Source organism: Hoplias malabaricus, chromosome 11, assembly GCF_029633855.1.
Source record: "Hoplias malabaricus isolate fHopMal1 chromosome 11, fHopMal1.hap1, whole genome shotgun sequence".
Lineage (NCBI taxonomy): Eukaryota > Metazoa > Chordata > Actinopteri > Characiformes > Erythrinidae > Hoplias > Hoplias malabaricus.
The window spans coordinates 38027614-38053761 of NC_089810.1; the positions used below are offsets into that span (position 1 = coordinate 38027614).

At 41.4% G+C, this 26148-nt stretch overlaps 1 protein-coding gene across 1 annotated transcript; it reads right to left on the reverse strand.

Moving 5' to 3' along the window:
- Positions 1-1954: 1954 nt before the first annotated feature.
- qser1 (glutamine and serine rich 1) lies at positions 1955-25434 on the reverse strand. Its single transcript, XM_066684892.1, has 13 exons — positions 25118-25434; positions 20281-20384; positions 20003-20164; positions 16166-19636; positions 15049-15323; positions 13256-13372; positions 11800-11933; positions 10859-11073; positions 9478-9615; positions 8185-8282; positions 5918-6064; positions 5617-5712; positions 1955-4178 (listed from the first exon to the last, which is right to left on the reverse strand). The coding sequence occupies exons 1-13, from the start codon at positions 25201-25203 to the stop codon at positions 4038-4040; spliced, it is 5184 nt and encodes a 1727-aa protein (XP_066540989.1). The 5' UTR covers positions 25204-25434; the 3' UTR covers positions 1955-4037.
- Between the last annotated feature and the right edge of the window lie 714 nt (positions 25435-26148).

Genomic DNA, 26148 nt, shown 5'->3' on the forward strand with positions numbered 1-26148 from the left:
CCAGGGCTACATTATCCAACATCACTACCTGATCTCATTAACATCTGTGTGGCTGAATGCAATCTAATCGTCACAGCAAAGTTAACAAAAAACAGAAGAATTGCTGGAAAAGATAAATGTCCGTAAACATAACCAGTTACCAGTTTACACACTTTTCTGGAGGCTTAGAAACCAAGAGCTATGAACTCCGTCCCTCGAACAGGGAGCTGTACCTGAACTCCTCAGGGTCAAGGGTTTTGTTTTAAAGGTTCGGGAGTCTTAGCTGAAGGTCACACCAGGTGGACTGAAGTCTCCCATGTGGACGTCTTTGATCTCTCCCAGTGTGTACTGGCCCACTGCGGTCGTCCCACCCGAACTGACTAGCACAATCACTCAGAACAGGGTGGACAGTATCAATGGCCCAGACAAACAAAATTCCTGCCTCAGTGAAACCAGAACGCAATGTTAACTGGCCTCAAAGGACTCTCTCAACCCCCACAGATGCTGAGCTCTTATCAATATTCATACACCACTCAGCTGCAGGGCAGAGGCCCGTGTCCAAACAAATGTCCATTTCTTCCCGCGCTGTGCGCTGAGGAATCCCGAACGCCCCTCAGTTTGAGCACTGGACACTGGTCCTCTTCACCAGGGCTCGGAAATGGACATTGTGGCCTTTGTTTGCATGTTACAGAGCATTTTGAATTGTTACAGAGTGGTTTGCAATGATCATATTTTATTCAACAGTTCTGTCACCAGAGGATACAGTCTCGGACACAAAACTGGCTGACGCGAATTTCCACGAAATGTTTGAGGGATGACTTGGAATGTACCAGTGGTGGACACAGAATGGTTTATGTTGATGGAAAAGTCAGACTCAATAGGGCTTAACATATAGAGCAACGTCTTCATAAATGTACATCATCTCAGATGTTATGCAGCGGGTCAGAGTTTTTCCATTTGCCCTTGTCCACTCAGTCTAGCCATGTTCCCGTAGGGGATTCCCCAACTCTAGCTTAAAAAATGATATAAACAAATAGTGCACAAATGTATAATATCTTTGTGAATGAACGTAGGGCCCTCAGCTTAAAAATTGCCACTTTAAATAAAGAGGTTGGTGCAGTGTTGTGGGGTTTGACAGCAGTAAGACCTCATGCAAAAGTCCAAACTCTACATTCCTCTGAAACTGTACCATAATTAGAACTAGAAGTGGCTGTGGAAATGAGCATTTGAGGTAAATGTAAATGAATGTGATTATTGACTTTTCATACCTTTTTGTATTTATTCCAGAGTGGGATATGGACCTCCAAAGGAACCCATTACACCATGATGTACTTGGAACTGTTCATGATTTTAAAGCCATTGTCACAAAGCACAATACACAGTCCCATTTACACTGGGTCAGTGGAAGCATGAGCACTAATAATCCATGTGTTACACATTGCATGTGAGGTTCCTATAAAAAAACCAGAGTAAACAGATAAAGGCTGATGGAGTGGCTTCCTCAAACACAGCCTCTGAGAGAGCATCATCACAATGATTTAGGACAGTGATTGAGCCAGAGTTTGTAAAACTAGTTCAACATTAGCCAGCTCCTCCCTTCAGAGGCATGAGAAAAATGTGTGGAGAAGGAAAGCCATCCACGATGAGTCATAGCTTAAAACACGTTTACTGTTTATGAAAATATATATTAAATATTATACACGTTCACTGTGTTATTTTACGTTTAGTACCGCTTTGCTTATCTAGTTGCTGATGTGCGATTTACCTCTTTGCCTATGTCAACAATTGTCTTGATTTCTAGAAGCCGATAGCGGAGACAATGCTGAAGGACACCAGAGCTCTGTTAGACGTGAGCTGTGAAAGAGATTGTAGCTCCTTTGTAAATATTTGCATGTTCTGATGTGAAACGGCCACGAGCTGCTGAATGAAAAGGACTCGAATCATTCGCTGGACTCCTGGCTTTCATTTAGTAGGAAATTTATTTTCACATATCAGAAAATAATCGGTTTGTTACACAGCTACATTTGAAAAGCCAAAGAAAACGACGCTGTCAGCATAGTAATCTGTGTAAAACAGGTGCAAATTTGTAATCTTGATCTTAAGAAATGATACAACTTTAAGGATATAATGCGAATTTTTCATAAAAATTTATAGGGTTTCTCTCTGAAAAACAGCATGTACCACAAAGATGAACATAAATCAAAAAATTGACCACAATATTTTCCTTCTGTGAAAAATACATCTATCGTTGAGATAAAGTGTACATTTCGAGGGGGAAAAAAAACAGTATAAAAACATTTCGTTCCTCAGAGAAAATAGTAAATGCTGTTTTATTACAACTATATGTCACAAAAAAGCAGTATTAGAATTGCACCAACTCCAGTCGTATATCCTCTGTCGTAACGAGAAGAGTTTTAAAAGCACAAAAGGTAAGTATTCTGTATTATGTCAAATTCATCTGGAAGAGAATCATTTGACAAAAGAGCTCTCTTTACAAAATGTACAGTAGGATATAGAAATTTGGCTGTCCATTGTAAAAAATTGATTTCTTTTAAACATATATATCTGTGTATATATATATATATATATAAATCTATACAATATTAATCCATCATTTCATTCCCTCCCGTACTAAAACAAAAAAAAGTAGTGTTTTAAAACCCAAGACAAGGCTCTCTGTACCATGTGAACATTCCTGGTCCTTAACGCAGAGGTTCCCAACCACCGGGCCACAGACCAGTACCAGGCTGGTTAGAACAGGGCCGCAACAACTACAAACTACCACGGGAAATAGCAGCGTAACTCCCGAAGTTCACTTTTTTAACAATAATACCATTGCTGATATGAATAGTGTATTTTTCGTAAGACTAAATTACTGCAATACAATAATTTAATGCTATTATACATATATTATCACTCTACTAGGTCACACCTCTTTCTTTCTGGATTACCGTGTTTTTAAAACCTCAGAGCTATTCACGGAGCACTCAGAGTTTCATTGCTAGTGAACAAAATGTACATAACCTGCTCAGAACTTGGATAACCACAGTCCAACTCTGGAACACTGAAAGAGTTGGGAGCAAGGCGTATAAACTTTAGCGTGAGAAGCTGAGGAGCAGTGACACTTTAACCGTCTCGTTCTGCGAGAACAACAAAACTCCACGAGTGTTCCATTAACAGTATCATCGCATTTTAAACACTCAAAGTTTTACAGTTTTGACACAAACACAATGCACTCGTCACTCACAGACAAATCCCCAAGCTGTGACCACCTTCCCTCAGGGAAACAGGTCTCACTTAAATTTTAGGTTAACGTTTTGTAGCAGTAATGTGCCGGCTGTTCACGGCAACAACAGCAAAATATGTTTCAGGGGATGCTGAATGGCTCAGTAATTGTTAAAAGGTTGGGAACCCCTGCTTCAACACTCAGAGGTTGACAACTGTTGTCAGAACGCCGAGAAGGCCCATCTATACTCACCTCCGCCGACTAAACGAATATATACAGTTGTGTGCACCAGTTTGGGCATCCCTGGTCATATGGCCTTCTTGGTTTTCAATTTTTCTTATAAACTGAGCACATCAATTTAGAGAACACACTTCTGTAAATTAATCAACAAGTAGTTTATCTACTCACATTAACATACTAGAAAAATGCATTAAAAAAAAATAAAATATGGATCATATATATGTTATGGCACATTTTATATTTTATGTTTTTTCCCCCATATGCCATTAGTAAATAAATAAAAGTCGCCATGTGTTCTCAGCTGAGGATATCGTCACTTATCTCCACACTAAAAAAAATCAATAGATCATTTGACCAGGGTTGATTAACATTTTGCATTTCAATCTGTATTTAAAATAATAATAATTAAAAAAAAAGATTCTAAGCCTGATCTATAGAAAAGACCACAATTACAATCCACTGTCCATGTTTTTAACATCTCTTCGGAGCATATCCCGGTCAATTCATGTTTCAGCCACGATTACCATCTAGTATTCAGTCATCCGGCCGTCCATCTCTCTGTCCCTCTGTAGGTGACGGTTTGTTGCTGTGTTTACAGGCAGGCCTGCTGTACCTGTGTTAGAAGCTCCCCGAAGCGTTCAAACAGTCCTTCGAGCCAGGCTCTGTTGCCCATACACTTCTGCACAGTCTCCTCCTGCCCCAGATCCACTCCTCGTGAACGCAGCACTGACACCTGATCAACACACACACATTTAAGGAAGAGGACCTATATCTCGAATATGTAATAACTATATAGCATCCAGTGTGCGTTCTCTATTAGCACAGTCAGACCTTCAATCTCCATGGTAACTTTACTGAAGGAAATAAATGAGTGTATATATATAAATCTAAATCTCGTGGACCACAAAACTCCCTTCTGCTTAATCATGGATAAAGGCTCATTATAAAGTCAGGAGGATTTTGGTTAGATCTCTTTACTTGTAACGGATGTTTACAAACTCATACGGAACATAACTCACATTCAACAAAGCAGATTTTATAACTGCAGAGTCAGAGAAAAACTAACTGGTTCACATGAAGTTACAGTTGTTTAACTGTCAGGTGCAATGTCAATATTTACACATTTTTATTAACTTTCTATTTTACGAAAGGATTGTTTTTGCAGATTTTTTCTGGCATTGTCAATTCTTCCTCAAAGGAAGGCTTCACCAGATAAAACCTAAGATAATACATGATTAAGTTTGCTTTTTGTTGCAAGCAAAAGGTGAATCTGAGCTCTGAGTCTCAGGCAAACTTACTCTACTCAGTAGCTCCAAAGAAACAATGCAAACCTGGATAAGAAAAGATACCTGGAATTTACTTTACACTATTAACACTAAATAATTAGCTCAGACTAGGACCTTTAACATATTGCTAATGACACGTAAAAATATGTAATGTTTTCTGGAACCATCCAACCCTCATTGGTAAAATTGTTTTAAGATGAAACAATGCTCGTTTTTCAAAACAGATTCTCAATATTCAGCAAATACAAAGAAACTGTGGTGTAGAGCAGTGTTCTAAAAGCTAAGGTCAGTGCTCTGGGTATGTCCTGGAGGAAATCAAGCACATGATCCACGTCACTGTGATAATGGTACGTGCATCATTAGTCTAAACAACATACATTTACTGAGGGACTGTTTGAGTGTCCCTGATGATTGTCATCAGTTACCCATCCTCTAAAGAGAACACACACATATTAATCATAACATTGCCTCCATCTCATTGTCTATAGACTATAGTCCATCTGCTACTCTGTTCTTCAAGGGTCAGGAACCCCACAGAGCATGTTTTATTTGGGCAGTGGATATTAATTGCTGGTGGACAATTCTTAGTCCAGCAGTGTCTCTGAGGTGTATAAAAACTCCAGCAGCACTGCTGTGTCTGACCCACTTATTCCAGCACAACACACACTAACTCACCACCACTATGTCAGTGTTTGTGAAGAGTAGGAGTCCCCCCCCAAACCTCTTGAGCCATAAAGAAATTATTTTGGACTTTAACATTATTTAAAAATGTAATATGGAGCTTCTGGGAAACAAAAAAACGATCCACAAAGACACTATAAATTTCTTTGTCCTATACGTCAGCCATGTTTGACAAACCGAACATAACTATACACACGGTCTCACCTCCTCCATACACATTAGATATGTGTGGTACTTGTAATGCTGCAGTGAGTGATAGAGAGAGAACCAGTGAGCTTTCTGCTGATCCACAGCATACTCCTAGAGAGAGAGAGAGAGAGAGAGAGAGAGAGAGAGAGAGTTACTCTGTCATTACTTAAAACATTTTTTTAAAAATACGTTTGAGATGTGTTCCCCCTAGTGGTCAAACACCTACTACAGAGCAATGGTATATTCACAGCACTGATGCTAAGGTTCCTTCGATCTGTTTTGATTTAGAAACATCAAATTGACAAAGAATATTTACCAGAGGAAGCTTAACAGGGGCTTTAGAAGGTTTCATGGTCTTCTTATTGTAGGCCCTCCCACTCAGTCTGACTTTAAAGGTGGGGGTTTCTCCATCTGTTTTCAGTTCAGTGACCACAGAGAGCTCAGGGAAGCTGTCTAAGGCATTCTACACACAGGTAAAGAAGAGAGGTCTGAGTCAGCTAAAGGAATTACAGCAAACATGAAGCACGTGGAAAAAGACAGAAAACAAACAAACAAAGAGGAAAAAAAGATTCTCAAAATATTTACAAGGTTCATGTTTACCTCTTGTTTTGCATCACTTCTTTTAACAATGCTCTGCAAATGTTTGGGAACTTAGCAGAACGACTGCTATAGTTTGTAAAGTGTAATATTTTCCCATTCTCTTGCTTGTTATAGGATTTCGTCAGCTCAGGGTCTCCATTATAGCGTTTGTCATTTTATAATGCACCAATCATTTTTCAGAGTGTGACAGATCTAGAGTTTATTACCCAGACTCTTATTAAGGAGCCATGCTGCTGTAATCCATGCAGAATGTGGATTAGCAAGGCCTTCCATAGACTTTACATTGTCTGGATGGCAGTATGATAATTCAAAACTGTAAATATTGTTCAGCATAAACAATGCCTACACAGATGTACAAGTCACTCGTGTCATGTGCACTAACACACCCCTATACCACTACAGAGGCTGGCTTTTGAACTGAACACTTACAACAATTGGAATGGTACCAATTCCCAATGCAGCTAAAACTGTTTTGGATGTGTTACTGAACCCAAGCAGTGATTTCCACTAGAGAAACACGTCCATTTTTAATTCAGTACTGTCTCACGGCCCCTAGACCACATTCAGCTGATATTGGTTTTAGGCCTTGTCCCTAGCAGTTAGAGATTTCTCCAGATTCTCTGAATCTTTTGTGTGTTATGTGCTGTAGATGCTGTGGATGATGAAATTATCAATTTCTATACTATGTTAAATTTCAGAAATGTTATCCTTGAATTATTTCACTCTTTGCCCACACAGTCTTTCACAGTGGTGAAACCTCACCATCTTTATTTCTAAAAAAAAAACAAAAAACAAAAAAAAAAAAAAAAAAAAAACAAAAAACAAAAAAAACAGCCTCTCTTTTAGATTTAAACTCAATCATGATACTGACTTGTTGCCAATTAACCCACACAAATTTACCAGTCTTTTGTTGTCCTGTTCTGTTTTGGTCATATATGGAATGGGCATATCATATATATATCTTACTGAAAATGCTAAAAAGACAATTATATATATGACATGATTTCATTCATTATCTGTAACCCTTATCCAGTTGAGGGTCGCGGTGGGTCCAGAGCCTACCTGGAATCATTGGGCGCAAGGCGGGAATACACCCTGGAGGGGGCGCCAGTCCTTCACAGGGCAACACACACATTCACACCTACGGACACTTTTGAGTCACCGATCCACCTACCAACGTGTGTTTTTGGACTGTGGGAGGAAACCGGAGCACCCGGAGGAAACCCACGCAGACACAGGGAGAACACACCACACTCCTCACAGACAGTCACCCGGAGGAAACCCACGCAGACACAGGGAGAACACACCACACTCCTCACAGACAGTCACCCGGAGGAAACCCACGCAGACACAGGGAGAACACACCACACTCCTCACAGTCAGTCACCCGGAGGAAACCCACGCAGACACAGGGAGAACACACCACACTCCTCACAGTCAGTCACCCGGAGGAAACCCACGCAGACACAGGAAGAACACACCACACTCCTCAAAGACAGTCACCCGGAGGAAACCCACGCAGACACAGGGAGAACACACCACATTCCTCACAGACAGTGGAGACCTGGAGCGGGAATTGAACCCACAACCTCCAGGCCCCTGGAGCTGTGTGAATGTAACACTACCTGCTGCTCCACCGTGCCACCCCTATTTGAACTGATTTACATAATCACTATTTTCTATTTTTATTTACATCCTGCACAGGATTTCTATAAATGGGGCCCATATTTCATCAGCTTAGGCAAATTTAGTCATGTGTAAAAATTTTGTGAAATGTATAAATAAATACACAGATACACAAAAGGCATAATCAGGTCACTAATAAACAAATAATTTTTCAAACTTTGCTGTAAGCTGAAGAATGAAAGCAAATATATATATATTTTTAAAGACAAATCTTGTACAACAAAAATCAATATCTGACTAAAGAGGGACAGATTACTTTTTTTATTTGACACTGTGGACACTGAAGTGGATGCTCACTTTAAAAACCTGCCCCATGCGCAATTTGGGAAGGAGTCTCCTCCGGTTATCAGTGATCATCCCTTCCACTTTCTTCATGTGTGGTAGGAGAAGTTCATCTGACAAAAAGAGAGATAACACAGGTTAAACATGCAAAGCTGGGCAATCTTTACTCTTAAACAAACAAACAAAAAAAGCCAGTGTTTCCCAATCTGTCAGTGAAATTTCACTTTCTGAAGGGTTGGGATGAAAGGTCAAGCTATAAATGTCCATAGCCCACAAAACTACAACTTGTGAAATCAAAAGTAATTTAATTCTAGCAGTCAGTCAGTCCCTGGTGTGCTGCAATAAATGTTCTATTCTTTTACTTTTGTATACTATATATATATATTCATTCATTCATTCATTATCTGTAACCCTTATCCAGTTCAGGGTTGCGGTGGGTCCAAAGCCTACCTGGAATCATTGGGCGCAAGGTGGGAACACACCCTGGAGGGGGCGCCAGTCCTTCACAGGGTGACACACACACACACACACACACATTCACACCTATAGACACTATTGCGTCTGTAAGTCAATGTGACATGTTATTATAAACAACTCTCATGGACTGTGCAACACATTTGTTTCCCTGTAACTAAAATCTATATCTAAAATGTTTGAATAAATACAACTTACCAATAAATTTACCTTTAAAATCTACTTGAATAAACTACTGCTGAATTACAGTTATGAATACACCAAGTGATTGTCGACAATGACCTTGACATGAACATATGAATTAGGGTCTGCTGAGGACGTTTAGCTCTTTTATGTGTGCTGATGTGATGGTCCAGAGAAAATGTATGCACTAAAGGGGGGGCGGGATTTCACACATTCCATATACTCATTCCACACACACATTCACTCACACCTACGGACAATTTTGAGTCGCCAATCCACCTACCAACGTGTGTTTTTGGACTGTGTGAGGAAACCGGAGCACCTGGAGGAAACCCACGCAGACACAGGGAGAATACACCACACTCCTCACAGACAGTCACCCGGAGGAAACCCACGCAGACACAGAGAGAACACACCACACTCCTCACAGACAGTCACCCGGAGGAAACCCACGCAGACACAGAGAGAACACACCAAACTCCTCACAGACAGTCACCCGGAGCGAGAATCGAACACACACACTGGAGCTGTGTGACTGCGACACTACCTGCTGCGCCACCGTGCCGCCCCCTACATATATATCAGGTAATAATATAACTTAACCAAAATGTAGCATGTTAATGCCTGATCAGGTGCTTGTCTGGTCCTCACCGTTTTCTCTCTCCAGAGCGATCATGACATCTGCATCCAGAGCCACGCTGATCAGCAACTCTACAAAACTCCTGAAGGTCTCCTTCATCGTCCTGGTGTTCAGAAAACGTGAGGCAAACGGGACAGGAGGCGTAAACTCTAAACCAGGGGGAAACAAAGAAGAGACACAGATGTAAGCTCCAAAGACACAATAAAGAAGGAACAGGCAGGACACTGAATGAAAAATGAATAAGAAATGTCACAAAGCAAGTCCTGCCCTTAAATAAATAAATGAGCCAATCCATTCACTCGTTATCACCGTTATAGTAAAACTGAACGGAAATATTTAAGCTTTTAATGTGTTAAGTTAGACACAACTATTAATTACATAATTATATCATTGTTAATATAAGACGGTAGGAGAACATTCATACAACAATAACTTTTCATCATATTCAAATCAAGTAATAAGAGGCAAAATGAGTTGTAACAAGATGCATGACTGGATATATATGTAAAATATATCTTAAGGCATTAATGTGGATCAAAACTTATGACTCTTTAGTCTAGTCTGCTGACCTGGCATTTAAGTTAATTCACTGGTCACTGTGATGTTAAACTCACTTACCACTTATTGTGTGTGTGTGTGTATGTGTGTGTGTTTGTGTGCATGCACGCAGAGTTCTGTGAGGTGTTGGGCAGACAGGTTGAGAGCAAAAAATGAGAAATCTTCAGTAAATCAACCTCAGAGTGTTGGACGTTACTATTAACGTTTAATATGGAACAGATCATGTCAAAATAAAAGTCACAAATACAAATAAAGCAGAAACACAATACACTGTAAAGTACGCCATGGATTTTGGGGTCTAGGGTCCAATTGGGACTCGGGAAAGGTGCAATATTGGCATGGCTCTGCCTCTTTCACTGTTTGGGACGGTTTATGGGGTGTTTACTTGCATGTGCACAGTGAAATTGTTGGATATAAGTACTCATATTGCACAGTTAGTTCAGCTTGTCACTACATGCATGTGTGTTTATGCCAGCGTGTGTTTATATGTATATATGTATGTATGTGTGATGTGAATGCCCTTTCTGACCTCTTCTCTGACACTCGCTAGAATACTTTCAATCTGAAAACTAAAATTACCTTTGTCTCGTTTTCCTTTAATGATGGGGTAAAAACAAACAAACAAACAAACAAAAAAAAACCCAAAACTATCTGATCCATGATTTAAAACACCTGTTCTTTCCCGAATCATGGGTTTTGTGACCCGTCACACCACTAGGTACCTGTAAACAAATAAGAGCTGCCCTCTGCACTTCCACAGAAAAGCAATTAATGTCCTGGAAGTCAGAACTCTATTTGACAATGAACTACATAAGGGTCACATTCATTACTCACCATCATCTTCAGTCCCTGCCTCTGGAGAGGAGTCTATCGGAGGGGTAGAGAACTCCTCCTTCCATTTCTTCCTCTTCTTGGGGGGAGGTTCGGCCTTTGTTTTGGGTTGTTTTGACCTAGGTTTGGACATGTTTGGCTTTGGGTTTGTTTTCAACGTGGAGGAATCGGATGGAGCTGCAGCGCTATGGGCCAGAAGAGCCTTCATCTGACAGCCTCTAAATCAACCACAAACACTTGGAATCAAATATATCTCAACTTCACTAGTATTCAGTCTATTGTAACTTAAAGTGTGCTACCAGCAAATGCAAACATAGAGGAAAATGCACACAATAAACCAACTGTTCTTTATACTGTGTGCCAATTTCATGACATATTGACAAATTAATATTAGCCTTGTCAAACCCACATATGTTTTATCTGAGACCTGAATCCAGATTCTGAGCATGACTTATGTTATTGCTTCTAGGTACGTCAAGTGACCAATTGACTGCATTAACATTTGGCTTAACTGTTAATAGCAATAGCAAAACTTAAATAACATGCATGGAAAATTGACTGTTTTATCATCTCCTATAAACATAGTCTTCTACAGATTTTTGGAGAGTACAGTGGATTCTGTCCAACATTTTGTTCTTTAAGAAAGCTGAGGAGTGGGCTTGACTCGAACTGGGAGATTTCAAAATGACTGAGAAAGGAATGTGCTGCCATGGGGACATTGTTGTTGGAGTGTGTGTTTGTGTGTGTGTGTGAGTGTGAGTGTCGGGCGGGGGTTTATTCATTGCATGTCACATGATTTTAGCAAATTTTGTCAAAAAAAAAACACAAAAAAAACAAAGAAAATGAAAATGGTTTGCTTGAGACTCTCCTGCAGAAATGTATGTATCTGTTTTGCATGGACAATCAAAGCAGGAAGAGTAGAGAAGAAGAAGAAGCAGCTGTACCTCATGGAATGCATGGGCTTGCACCTCGGTTTCCTGCTGCACACCCGTACGTACTCCCGCTTGTTCACAGTGTCCAGAAACTTCACATACACTCTCTGGTACATTGTCTTAGCATCTCCAAAGTAACCCAGATACTACAGGGAAGAGAAGAGTAGGGTTGAACCATTTGGGGAAGATAATTCATTCCAATTCCATAGGTGATTGCAACTTAAATTGCTATAATTAATTATTTTGTGTAAATTAATGTCCAGGCCTGCTTTTATAACCAAAAAGAAAAGAAACTCTGGCTTGAATTCTGAACTATATAGACTACATTATTAGAATTCAGTTTTAGTTGTTTTCTTGTACACACCAGACTCTAGTTGCCTTTGATTGGTCTTGACCATTATATGTACTTATATCGAGCCTAAGAGTTCCCATTATCAACTTAAGATTGTAACATTGTTACTTGATAATATCAGTTATTACTAAAAGTGCAGTCCTTCAATTCGCAAGTTTCACATTAAAAGGCACCAGAGAACATCCATCCATCCATCATCTGTAACCCTTATCCAGTTCAGGGTCACGGTGGGTCCAGAGCCTACCTGGAATCATTGGGCGGAAGGCGGGAACACACCTTGGAGGGGGCGCCAGTCGTTCATAGGGCAACACACACACACCTACGGACACTTTTGAGTCGCCAATCCACCTACCATCGTGTGTTTTTGGACTGTGGGAGGAAACCGGAGCACCCGGAGGAAACCCACGCAGACACAGGGAGAACACACCAACTCCTCACAGACAGTCACCCGGAGGAAACTCACGCAGACACAGAGAGAACACACCACACTCCTCACAGACAGTCACCCGGAGGAAACCCACGCAGACACAGGGAGAACACACCACACTCCTCACAGACAGTCAACCGGAGGAAACCCACGCAGACACAGGGAGAACACACCACACTCCTCACAGACAGTCACCCGGAGGAAACCCACGCAGACACAGGGAGAACACACCACACTCCTCACAGACAGTCAACCGGAGGAAACCCACGCAGACACAGGGAGAACACACCACACTCCTCACAGACAGTCACCCGGAGGAAACCCACGCAGACACAGGGAGAACACACCACACTCCTCACAGACAGTCACCCGGAGGAAACCCACGCGGACACAGGGAGAACACACCAGACTCCTCACAGACAGTCACCCTTTAGGCGTGGCACAGCGCCTGGGCTGCGCATGCAGGAGAAACTTCGGAGCATTTCCTGCACCATTCTCACAGGCGCAGACTCTGACTTTACCCAGAGTCTTTACTACAGCGCATTGAGGATAAAGTGCGAGTAAGGTCTGCGGGTGGTTGCGTACACACATATGATACCTTCAAGTAAACGTCGGAACATTTCTGGATTACCATGCATGTTTGTGGCACTACTTACTTATTTATTTGTTTATTTATTTATTAAACTCACGCTGTTGGTAGCAGAAAATACTCGCTTTCCGTCTCTCAGCTCAGGTATGAATTTTTGCAGCAGGGCCTTTTGGACCTTCCAGATGGCTGGAGGCTCTACTCCTGCCTTTAACGTGATCTGCATCCAATACAAAAGAGAAGTTAAAATGAACATCAAATATTAACAATATGTAATTTTTATATATATATAAACAATTTCAGGTTGCTCCAAGTAACTAAAACACAAATATCTCCCACTAATACCTTGACTATCAAATTAACTGGATGTTAAATGTAAATATAACCTTTATGCTCTTGAGTTGTTATTCTTAATTCACCCAGTGAACTCTACATTTCTATGAAGCCTCTGAGAGGAATGTCACCTTCAGCTGTGGCATACTGTTATCCAAGGTTACAATTATAAACATTTCTTCAAGATACCGCAGGGTTAACTATGGGTTTGATGATCAGGACCTGTTAATAGAGATGTAGGTACAAGGGAGAGAAATGCCTAACAGCTTAACTGAAGAAGGAAGTCTCAATTTTGTCTGAAAATATCAATGGCTGTGTCATTCCCCCCCAACCACCATGTGCTCATTTATCACATGGCTCTGTTTGTTACTGTCCATGTCTCCTCCCATGTCCCGCCTTTGTTCCTCCTCCTCATCCGTGTCTCATTTGTAACCCTGCCCCCTCGTTATCTGTTTCAGGTGTCCCTTGTCTGTGTGGTATATTTAAGTTCCTTTGTGTGACTCTTTCTTTTTTGGACATTCCAAGTTTGCCTGTCTGTCTTGTCGGTTCTTTGAGTCGGTCCACGTTTGCTTGCTTGTCTATCTTGTCTGTTTCTCAATTTGATTCACATCCCTGGTCTATCTGTTTCCTCCTTGTGCTTTGTGAGTTGTTTGGTTTGTCTATTTGTATTACTCTGTTTAGTTCTGTGTTCTAGTTTAACTCTATGTTCTTGTTTAGCTCTCTCTTTCTGTCCATGTCTCTCTGTCTAGGTCATTCTTTCAAAGTCTCTCTCTGTCTAGGTCTTTCTTTATCTAAGGTTCCTGTCGTGTTGTCCTAGTTTGTCTCTGTTTTGTTATCTTTTGTTTAATAAAAGTCACTGTTTTAGCAAGTGCGTCTGCCTCCGTCAGTCCGCCTCCCCAATCCTGACAGTCTGATAACAATGCAGTGCACATTAGATATTTTGTAGTATATTGTATAATGAAGAACACAAGATTGTAGCAGAGAGAGAAGATAAGATATTACTTTGTCAATGACTATGCAAACTATTTAAAAAATTTACTGATTAATTGCTTGATTGAAAGCAATGAAACTGGACAAGCACTTTGTTTTTAATTTGATTAAAACTATGGATGCCGACCTGATATTAGGGTTGATATTAACAAAATTACCTGGATCTGGGACCAATCCATTCACTTTAATTTGTTTGAACAATGAGGCGTGTGAAAGTGATTAAAAAAAAAAAAGGTTCTGGAAAGTGCTGGAAACCACAACCCATGATGGTGGTTGAAGACGAAGGTTCCATTGTTGGCCTTAACACCAGGAACCAAGGTATAATTTACTGTTATAGAATGATTTTTCACTCTGATATCAGTGATCGACCCATATGCAAAGCGTATATTGGTATCTGAAGTGGAAAAGTTAGTTAGATCGGTGCTTTCCTAGTTAAAAACCTTAAATTAAATATATGTCTGAACATTACAAAGGGAAACGCATGCTGGAGTAATTATGTTAAGTTTAAACAGCAGTTATCTAATATAGAGTCCACAACTTGATAAAGGCATTGAACATAAGTCAACTGCATACCTTGAGGCTTTCTATTTCCTCATTTTTCACCACAAACTCATCTCGTTCTCTGTACATTCCCTCCCCTTCGCTGTCTGAGAGCTCCTCATCCGTGAGGCCTTCGATAGCGACACTGCTCAGCTGTACGGCCAGCTGGTCTGGAGGCACATTCTTCACCAATTCCTCAGCAGACACTTCCTTTTGAACCAACTTTTGATGCTCCTGTGGTTTTGCATCTGTAGATTGGGCACTTGATGGCTGCTCTTTCTTTGTTACGTCCTCTGAACTTGTGCTGTCTAGGGACGGGACATTAAAAGATTCATACAAAAAATAAACATATTTTTGAAACAAACTCTTACAAATCATTGTAAAATATTAAATAGAGACAGATAATGATAATCCTATTGGTATTTGGCTGACAGTACTTTAAATATTTACTATAAAAGGACATAGGCTTAATTCCTTGTACGTTTTGTTCTCCCAAAAAGTATATTGTTTTTGGCGACGTACACATACTGCATGTGTATCTACAAATAAATAACACATTTATCTGTAATGCTAATTGGATTTAGTATCAGTTTGTACTTCTCATGATGGAAATACATAGTCCAGTCATAATATTATGTCCACCTGTTTGTTTCTACACTCACTGTAAATTCTCTCAGCTCCACTGACCATACAGGAGTGTTGCTCTGAATACTTTGTTAATCAACATTCACCCTGTTCTTCAGTGCGCAGGACCACCACAGACAAGGCATGATTTGGATGGTGGCTCATTCTCAGCAGCACTGATGTGTCTGATCCATTTGTACCAGTGCAACATACATTAACACACCACAGCCATGTTAGTGTTACTGCAGCGCTGAAAATGATCCACCACTCAACTCATACCTGCTTTATGGCCTGACCATTGATCCACAAAGTGAAAGGGTGGTAAAGTAAGCCAAGAAACAGATGGACTACAGTCTGTAAGTGTAGGACTAGTGCTACTGTATGGTCAGTCAAGCTGAGAGAATTGACAGTAAGTGTAGAAATAAGCAAGGTGGTCATAATGTTACTGTATAGTGTATAAGATGTCATCACAGGCCCACATTTTCCATATTGCACGCCTACATTTAATACAACTGAAATCACATACCTGATTTCTGTTTCACGTCCGAGAGGTCGTCTAAAGAGGAAAGCGCAGATGTAATGCTCTTTTGAAGGTCTTGATTTTTACCGGCTGATTCATCCTCATCTGAGGAGAATGACGGAAGTGTTTCCAGGTTCTTCTGAAGCTCCTCGTCCAGTCTCTTAGTAGAATTAACAGTATGGGTGTTTGCTGAATCCAACTGTGTTGACTGGGGCAAGAATTTAAGGGGCGCAGGCAGTTGCTGATTAGACAGTCTCTTGGAGACTGAAGGTTTTCTTGTGCGGTTTGGTGATCGTATGGGTGGATTGGAGAAGGGCTGCTTGGGCCCAGATTTAAGAAAGTCCAAGAAAGATCCAATAAACCCAGTTTTAACCTCAGGCTGCTTTTCTTCAACCTCTCTGATTTTTTGTCGCATTCTTTCTTGCTGTTGGTAACTATCGTACCCCTCTGATGTGGAGGATGAACTTGTTTCACTGCCCCTGGAGTTCTGTTGTTTTGCTTGGCTTGTTCTTTTCTGAGACTTGATTTGACCATTTTCATCTTCACCTGATTGCTTAGAACAACTCTTAGACTTGACTTTCTTCCTAGGAAGACCATCAGATGAGCATTCCATAGTACCAGCCTCCATCTTGACGTTCTTTATTCCCTTGGGTTGAAGGTTGTTTTTTGACAAACTGTCCATTTTCATAAGCCCTACTGGGTTAAAGTCCTGGCCAGCCAGGTGAAAGTCTGAGTGGTCGTGAGCGGTTGTGTTGACATTACTTCCATTGGAAGAATTATTACTGATATTTACGCAGTGCCCCTTGGTTAATACCTCAGTTTTCGCATGACAGTTTGTTACTTTCTCAGACATGTCTTGCTTTGAGTTGCTGTGTTGCATGTGGGAGTTTGCTAGGGTAAATTCTTGGTGCCCACCAGTGTCTTTGGGAACATTTGCAGTCATCTGAGCACCATTTAGTGCTAACGTCATGGTCTGTGTGTTTGTGAGAATCATGTTCTGGGAAGAGAAACTGTTAGTTTCCTGTCTGTTGTCAACTAACTGAAAGTGACACTTTGAGTCTGAAGGATTGGACATGATTGGCATGTCCCCTTCTGAGGACGTGGATTTGAAGTCCTGTGGGGTGACACCACATGCAGCTGCTGTGGCTGCCAGGATGTCATCCACATTGGACAGAATGTTCCTCTCATCTGCCAATAACATGGAGTCAGGGAAGCAAACTGAGTTCAAGGTAAAGTGCTGCTTGGCATCATGCGGATTTGATGGGCTGCTGAAATTGTCTTTGGGTGCCATGTGCTGCTTTGAAGATTCTGAGGAACCTTGGTGGTTCTGCTGTGAATTTCCATGTGTGCTGCCAGCAGAATTGACTATTTCATTATTCATCTGCAGATACTGGATTGGCACTGGTTGCATTTGCACCATGGGCTTGGACTGGTTGGGTCCTGCATGGAGCAAAGGTTGCTGGAGAAGAATCATCTGCGTGGGGTCCAGCAAGACTGGAGCACTGGGAATTCGAACATACTGTGTCTGGTCCTGAGGCACCTGCCTGTGATCTGGCTGCTGAACTGTTGTTCTGCTGTTCTGGGTATGAAGGCTTTCTTGCTGAATGGTGGGGGCTTTGAGAAGCAGGCTATGTTGTTTCAGCTGGTCAGTGCTCAAGGCCACATGGGGGGATTGCATTAATGTGGAGCTATTTTTTGGGCCAGAGGTCACATGAGTATGGGTACTGCTTACCAGTTGTGCACGTTCACCTAAAGCACTCATTCTCTCATCTTTGACAGATGACATCTGCATGAGGCCTGTCATGGAATCCTCTGATCGGGAGTTACTACGGATCACGCTCTGCGTGTTGTGGCGGTCCTCCACTTTAGACACAACATACACAACATTGTTCTGTACCCCAACATCACTGTGTGTGATGGTTTGGGTAGATGTTTGCTGCTGTAAAGCCTGCACATCTTGAATTGAAAGCTCACCGCTGCCCTCTTTGGAGGAGAGGAACATAGACTCATCTTGCTTTCTTTTCCCATAGACTTGTTTCAGTTCCACAGAGGACTGGTTATTCTGTAAGGCATGTGTATAAGTGGAACTGGAGGAAGTTGGTGAATGGATAGGCAGCAAATATTTCTGGGAATGCTGTAGCCCATCAACCTTACTGCCTGGAGAAGGCTGTGTTATTATATAATCCTGGGTGGAGCTGGATGTTGGTAAGCTGTGGACACGGGAAGAAGAGAACGGAGGACTAGAGCTGAGAGATGGGTCTGATGTGTAGCTCTGTGAGGGGCTAGCAGATGCTGGCTCCTGGGCATAGTAACTGGCAGCGGTCAGAACCTGAGAGTGACTGGAAGAATAATTCTGAGAGGGATTACCCATGCAAAGTCCTTGTACTTGAGCTTCATACTCGTCCCTATCTGCTGCAGAAGACAAGACCTGCTGCTGACTAGAAGAGTAAATAAGAGACTGGCTGGAAGGCGTCACATTATCTGACTGACTTACAAATGATGGCATTGGTTTGTATATGGAAGGCAGTTTTTCAGGCTGACCAGGAGAGAAGGCCTGTGTTTGGCTGAGGTTGCTCAACAGACTTTGAGAAGTGATATAGGTTTGTGAGGGGCTGATGGACATTAAGCTGGGAAGCTGTGCAGATGAGTATGGCTGTGATTGGCTAGCTATAACGGAACCTTGTTTCTGGGCAGAGGAAGCTGTCTGAATGTGTGGCTCTGTGCTCTCACTGTGACGTTCTGATATTTTGGAAGAACCATCTTTGGCTTTCGCTCCGGATGAGGAGGAAAACCCTGGGGAAGGGACAGAGGAGGAGGTTGTCTCTTGTTGAGCTTTTACATTAATGGCCTGGGTTGAATCTCCAGCGGGACTGCTGGGTACAGGGGTGTGTCGAGAGGGGTCCTGCTGATAGGAAACAGTACTGTTATCAGGCAGGTAATTTTGTAAAGAGTGCTGCATGCTGCCAGGCAAAGGCTCTGGGGCAGACTGGGTGCTGGAAGGCCGCTGGTGGTGTTTGATGACACTACATTCACGCTGAAGTGCTCGTTCAATGGATCCAGAAAAAACTGAGACTCCATAAGGCTGAGAAGACGCCTGCTGGGAGCTGCCCAAGGCAGAGGGCAGCAGGCTAAACTGAGGTTGCAGAAGGTGAGGAGCAGACTCCTGGGCTGAACGATATGTGGATGACTGGGGTGGAAGGCCAGCAGCCAGCGATGCACCACCCAGTCTATCAAAGGGAATAGCCGTTGGTACAGTACTCTGGGGGGATTTGATCTGAAGCAGGTTTTCACTAGGCGACAAGAGGCCATTCGAAGGGCTGAATGTCGTATCCTGAACAGTCAGCGCTGAAGAGGAGGCGAAACTCCTAGGTGGAAATGTGCTGGGGTGCTGGAAGGATGAAAGAGCTGCAGGCGTGGGGAATGTTCCAGAAGAAGGAAGGGCTCCGGTGAGAAAGAGTTCTGTTGAGGCATTTGTACCTACAGACGGAAATGAAACAGAAAAAAAGGAAATGTAAAAAGCTACTCCATCGCATCACGTAAAATTTGTTTGTTCCAACACAGAGCCCACTGATGCTTTCAAAGTGATGGTCAACAACTTAAGTTATTCGCTGTCCAGCTAACTAAATCTGTCCAAGGTGTGCGATAGTGCAGCAAGATGTTACTCACAGTAATGGGGCAAGAAGACAAGGCAACAGAGAGACAGTCTAATAAGAATGACTTAGAAATAAAATATATCAAATCTACAAAATCGAAAACGCATGGAAATCTGCTCAAGTCGCTTTCAGGCGAGGATAACTGGGACAGGCCAAGACAAACAGTTAACAGAAGTAGCTCCTTCCTTACCAGTCTGCCATGTTGGAGTCCTGAACTGAGGGAGGAGAGTGGTGGCTGCAGGTCCAGCCTGAAGGCCTCGGGATTCAATAGAAGAGAGGAAATTCAAGACTGATGATTCAGTGGTGCTGCTTCCGGCGCTGTGCAGATTGGTATCAAAAACACCAGAAAGACCTGGAGATTAAAAAAAACCCCAATACATTATGTGTAGGTAAAGAAATCAGATGATTCAGAGAGCTTATGTGATACACCTTGTGCCATATTTAAAGGCCTTCTCTCTATGTCCTCACCTGTTGAATGTTGAGAGGTGGTGTAGGTGGGGGCCGTATGAGCGGAGGTATAGCTCTGCCTATGGAGAAGCTCCGTCTCGATGTGTGTAGCACCATAACTGGAGCTAACAGCAAAATAAATACACATGCAAACACAATAAACACACTGCTAGAACTGTGAAAATGAGTAAATATTTAGATGGTGAACAATGTCACAATGTCCAAACAGTTCAAAAGCCCTAACAAAGGGTTTCGGACATTAAATAAAATTGGTGGCAGAAAAATGAGATTGAATGGTAGTTTGCAGATTCAATATTTTGTTTGAAATCAAGTGATTTATACCACTGTAGACCCCACATGGTTTTGGGAAAGGTGATCTAAAGCTCATGTCTGAATATACTAATTATAATGGGGTATGGGTTGCCTACAAACAACTGAACATTTAATGTTCATTCATTCATTCATTATCTGTAACCCTTATCCAGTTCAGGGTCGCGGTGGGTCCAGAGCCTACCTGGAAGCATTGGGCGTAAGGCAGGAATACACCCTGGAGGGGGCGCCAGTCCTTCACAGGGCAACACACACACATTCACTCACACCTACAGACACTTTTGAGTCGCCAATCCACCTACCAACATGTGTTTTTGGACTGTGAGAGAGAACCGGAGCACCCGGAGGAAACCCACGCGGACACAGGGAGAACACACCACACTCCTCACAGACAGTCACCCGGAGGAAACCCACGCGGACACAGGGAGAACACACCACACTCCTCACAGACAGTCACCCGGAGCGGGAATCGAACCCACAACCTCCAAGTTCCTGGAGCTGTGTGACTGCGACACTAACCTGCTGCGCCACAGTGCAACATTTAAAATATAAATGTTTGATGTGTAAAGTATAAATTTTCATCTGTAGTAGTCAGCCACATCTGCTATTATCCTACCAGAACTATGACTCGGACTAAATAAAAACCTGCCTGAGCCACAAGTTTAAACAAAGTCTAACACACCCGTGGACATCCTCCCCAGCTGGAGGATGCTCATTGTCATATTGTTCTCTGCCTCACTTCAATTGCTTCACTGTAGGCTGTATATTGACTTTTCAGAGACTCAGATTTCATACAGCCTACCTGAGGACACGTCTCTGTAACTAAAATGGGTTTATTAGTCCTAGCAAGGCTACCTGGTTTTATTCACAATGCTCTTACAAAGACACGGACCTGAAATATCAGAGACTTCAAAAGGAACATCGATAATCATAATTATAATGTACTTCCATTTTGCCGTCCACTTAGCTTTTGAAACTCATTGTGAAACCAAGACACTGAGGACAGGATGCTTCATTATGGGTAAAGGCTACCTCTAGAGGAAGTGCTTTTAAAATCACACTCCGAAATCGGATAAAAGTGGACTTATGTTTTGATCAATAGAGGACAGTAGACTTTTTCTTTCTTTGATACTTCTGTCCAAGACAATGTTCTAAAACAAGAAAACACAGTACTACACATTACATTGTCAAATTTACTGCCATCTGCTCATACCAATGTTCCTTCTTAAATCAGGGACACCAACAGGCAGTTCAATACCATTTACTCCCAGTCTTTAAAATGGATGTTGAAACATACTGGCATTGGATGGCATTCAGTAATGAAGGCATTAATGTTGTCAGGTACTGAAGCTGGGCGATTAATTCTAGGTCACAAACACCACTCCTGATGGTGAAGCACCATCACTCAGGAGAAGATTGTTTTACTGCTCCACAGACCAATACCAGGAGGCTTCATAATCTCTAGTCCTAACATGTAATTCAGCAAGGTGACCTTAGCTGCACCAGTACAACCACACTCATGCTTTTTATTCTGCAGTGACATTCACAAATAACAAGGAGTGTCTATAAACTAAAGTAATATTGCAACTACACAATTAACGGTGCCGTAACATCCTTTAAATAACTGCTGCAAACCTCTGAGGATTGTAAGTCAATTCATTCATTCATCCATCTGTAACTGCTTATCCAGTTCAGGGTTGCAGTAGGTCCAGAGCCTACACAGAATCTTTGGGCGCAAAGCAGGAGCTCACCCTGGAGGGGGCGCCAGTCCTCCACAGGGTGACACACACACACACATTCACACCTATAGACACTATTGAGTCTGTAAGTCAATGTGACATGGTATTATAAACAACTCTCATGGACTGTGCAACACATTTGTTTCCCTGTAACTAAAATCTATATCTAAAATGTTTGAATAAATACAACTTACCAACAAATTCACCTTTAAAATCTACTTGAATAAACTACTGCTGAATTACAGTTATGAATACACCAAGTGATTGCCAACAATGATCTGGACATGAACATACAAAATAGGGTCTGCTGAGGAGGTTTAGCTCTTTTATGTGTGCTGATGTGATGGTCCAGAGAAAATGTATGCACTAAGGGGGGGAGGCGAGTTCACACATTCCATAAACTGTGTGATCAAATCACAGGACTGAGAAACATACACAACATAAACGCCTTTCTGGTTTGTACTTAAAGGTAAAGGTGTATTTCACCTCCAAAAGTATGGTTTAAATATGGACATAACCCAGGTTCAAGCCTAAAGGACTTATGAAAAATAAAAAAATAAAGAAAAATAAAACATAAGACCAAGTGACTGGTGTTACAGAATGATGGGGTCCAAATAAGCTTTAATTAACCATTTTAGAACCTCAATTTACTGAATTTCCTTAATGATACATGGAGTGGTGGACTAGGGTCAAAGAAATATAATAGTGTTGATTATCTTTCTCTCTCTGGCGGTGCACGATGATATAATCAAGAAAATAGAAATGTGCAATTGGTGCTTTCATCTGGAACATGCAGATTCAATCTCTGTAATGCCACATTCATCTCAGGCTGGAAGTCTGACAGAGCGTAACTATCCTCCACTCTCTCCGTGAGGGTAGAATGGTCCTCCCTCTCTCCAATCACAATAATGTGTAATGGGCATCAGTTAGCTAACATAACAGACCTGTACTATGTAATATTCTCCTCCAAGTGTGATGAGCTCCAATTATATTGTTTTGGCAACAGTCTTCAAAGCAATTGAGACTGGCTTCAAATGTCTTGGAGGAATTATGTACTTTCATCTGCCCAGCTTGGTAACACTGTATATTTTTGGGGTGAGGGGGGGCAACTAATTGGCTGAATTTTCATTAACTAATAATTGGAGATAGAAGTAGGTTAAATGTGTTATAGGCTGCCATAGGCAATGAACATCCATCCAAGTTTGTGGGGAAAATAAGAATTATGTCATTAAATATTATGATATGTGCTGGAACCCAAACTGTGCCCTGTTCACTATATAGTGCACTATTTTGTGCTCCGCCATTTTGTAGTAGTGTCAGAAAACATAGTGTACAATCCCACAATGCACTGCAAAGAGTAGTGTACAACCTATGTACACTAACAGATATCAGATGATCCACTGCGTTGTTTGGTAAAAACTCACATAAGATAGTGTCCGAAATCATTCAACAGTTCGCTAAAGTAGTGAACAATATAATGAATAAAACAGGCAATAGTGTATAGGGAGCCATTTCAGACACATGGATGGTGAATTACTCTTAATATTACCATTTAAGAAAGAAAGTAATTAAGTACTGATCGGTTATTTAGGTAAAAGGGGTTAAAGATATCTCAATATCCAGTAACGCTACAAAACCCCTAACCATTACAGATGATGTACTGAAATGATGCTCATCACTTCACCCACTACACAACAGTTTTACTCCTGGTTTAAGGCCAGTTCCCTGCTGTTTATAACCTACCCTTTTGTCACACATTTCAATTTTTTTTTCTATTGAAGTCTATGTTGATTGTTAAATTCCTGAAATTTAGGCTTTGCATCACTTGCCCATTTCTAATTTACCTCCACTGTTTCCTGAAGCATTTAAGACACTTTTTTAAAAGAAGAGGATTATGAGAGAATAATGTCTCAAAGTGTGCAAAAATACACCTTTTGTTCTAGGACTGAGGATATGAATCAGATAATAAAACACCATTAGGCTGGAGACACGTGGCTCTTCACAATGTTTACATATAGGTTAGCAGAACTATTCTGAGACCTACAGGAAGAAATTATAATGTTAGGGTTAAAGAAAAAATATCAGACCAGTAAAATATGAAACTAACAAAACGTATCCTCTTCACTTAAAAACTTACAAAACTGTGCAGAACAGCGACTTAGCTGCAAAAAGTGCACTGTACAATATTGGTTAATATTTGTTAAAGTGAAGACCAGCAAATCTGACTTATTTCCTATTTAATTTGCGGCTGAAAGTGACAGCTGAGTTAGAAATACCAGCAAGACGAAGTTAAAAAATCTGTAGCTGTCTACTCAGTCGAATTCTACCAATCCACCTTAAATGGTGCAGTGGCTCCATTCTGGCGCCAGAGGCCATTTAAGGTGGAACAGAAAATTCGACCGAGAAGCTGTGTGAATAAGAAGCTAACTTTAGCTTCGTCACTTTTCTACAATCAATCATTTCATTTTCCGACACTACTTTAGGACTATGTGAGTGTTTAACATGTTTATTTTTAATTTATATACGTAAAATGTGCACTGCACACTTCCTTCCATTACTAGTCTCTGTAATGTACAATACGAAAGAGTTTGTAGGTGAAAGAAAGCTAGTGCTTGGATTTGTAAACAGTCCTGTTTAAGGTGGAAAAGACAGATTCGTAAATTTAAGGTGGAACGGACATTTTGAATAGAAGAACCAAACTTCCAACCTCGCCTCATCGATAAAATAAGATAGGCCCTTCATCAGCGGGATTTTCTTGGGAAGGTGAAACGGGCTGCAGCTCGCCCTACCTGGGAGTGAGGCCGGCGGCGGGGCGCTCGTAGGCCCAGGCCGAAGCCCCAAAGCCCGGGCTCTGGCTCGGGAAGCTCCGGTCCATCGTCCGCTTTCCTTGGCGAAGAGAAAATCACATTTTCTCCCTCTGCCCGGACCCGGGAACGTGCTGCGAGGCTCCGAGGCACACTGCTGGCGTTGGGCGGTGATAAAAGCCCTTAAACCCCCTTAAAACAGATCTCACCCCCTTAAAAACACCTCAAACACACCAGCTTTAACACAGCAGAATAGCGATCGGAGCAGGTCCCCATTTCGCATCATTTACCAACACGCACATCCCACTGAGCCCAGGCTGGAAGTTTACCTGCTCCAATAGGTCTTTCCTTTTCTTTTTTTTTTTAGGTTAATAAATGATTTTTCGTTCGTTTTATACGTACACACGCTATTCACAATGATGTGCAAATAAATAAACATGAGTAAAAACATTTTCACCAAATATTATAACTCAGCAAACATGATTCCAAACTATTTTCCACCATGTGTAAAATATATGTTTAATTATTTTCACTATGAAATTAAGTCATGTACAGGAAAAATTAGAGGGGTTAAAAAATAGTACATAAACTTGTACAGTGGTCCACGCATTAATAATATGAAAAAGTAACAAACCAATGATCTATAAACATCACATTTGTTAGTGTCAAGCATTTCTAATCACCCATAAGTACGACCTCAAATTTTAGGATGGTTTTATATAGTATAATAAATGAATATTTAATGGTAATTCATTCATTTTATTACTATATAATAAAGCTTTAATACTGACACATAAACAACCCAGAATCTGTCAAATATGACAAAGCTGGTCAATTCAAATTCTCATTTCTGTTAATCTCCTAACCCTAATCTAAAGGACAATACAACGGCGCTGAAGGTAGTGTCGCTGTCACACAGCTCCAAGGTCCTGCACCCACTGTGACCCTGCCCACGATGAAGTGCTTACGGAAAAAATGAATGGATTTGATTGTTGCAAAACATTCTTACATATGTT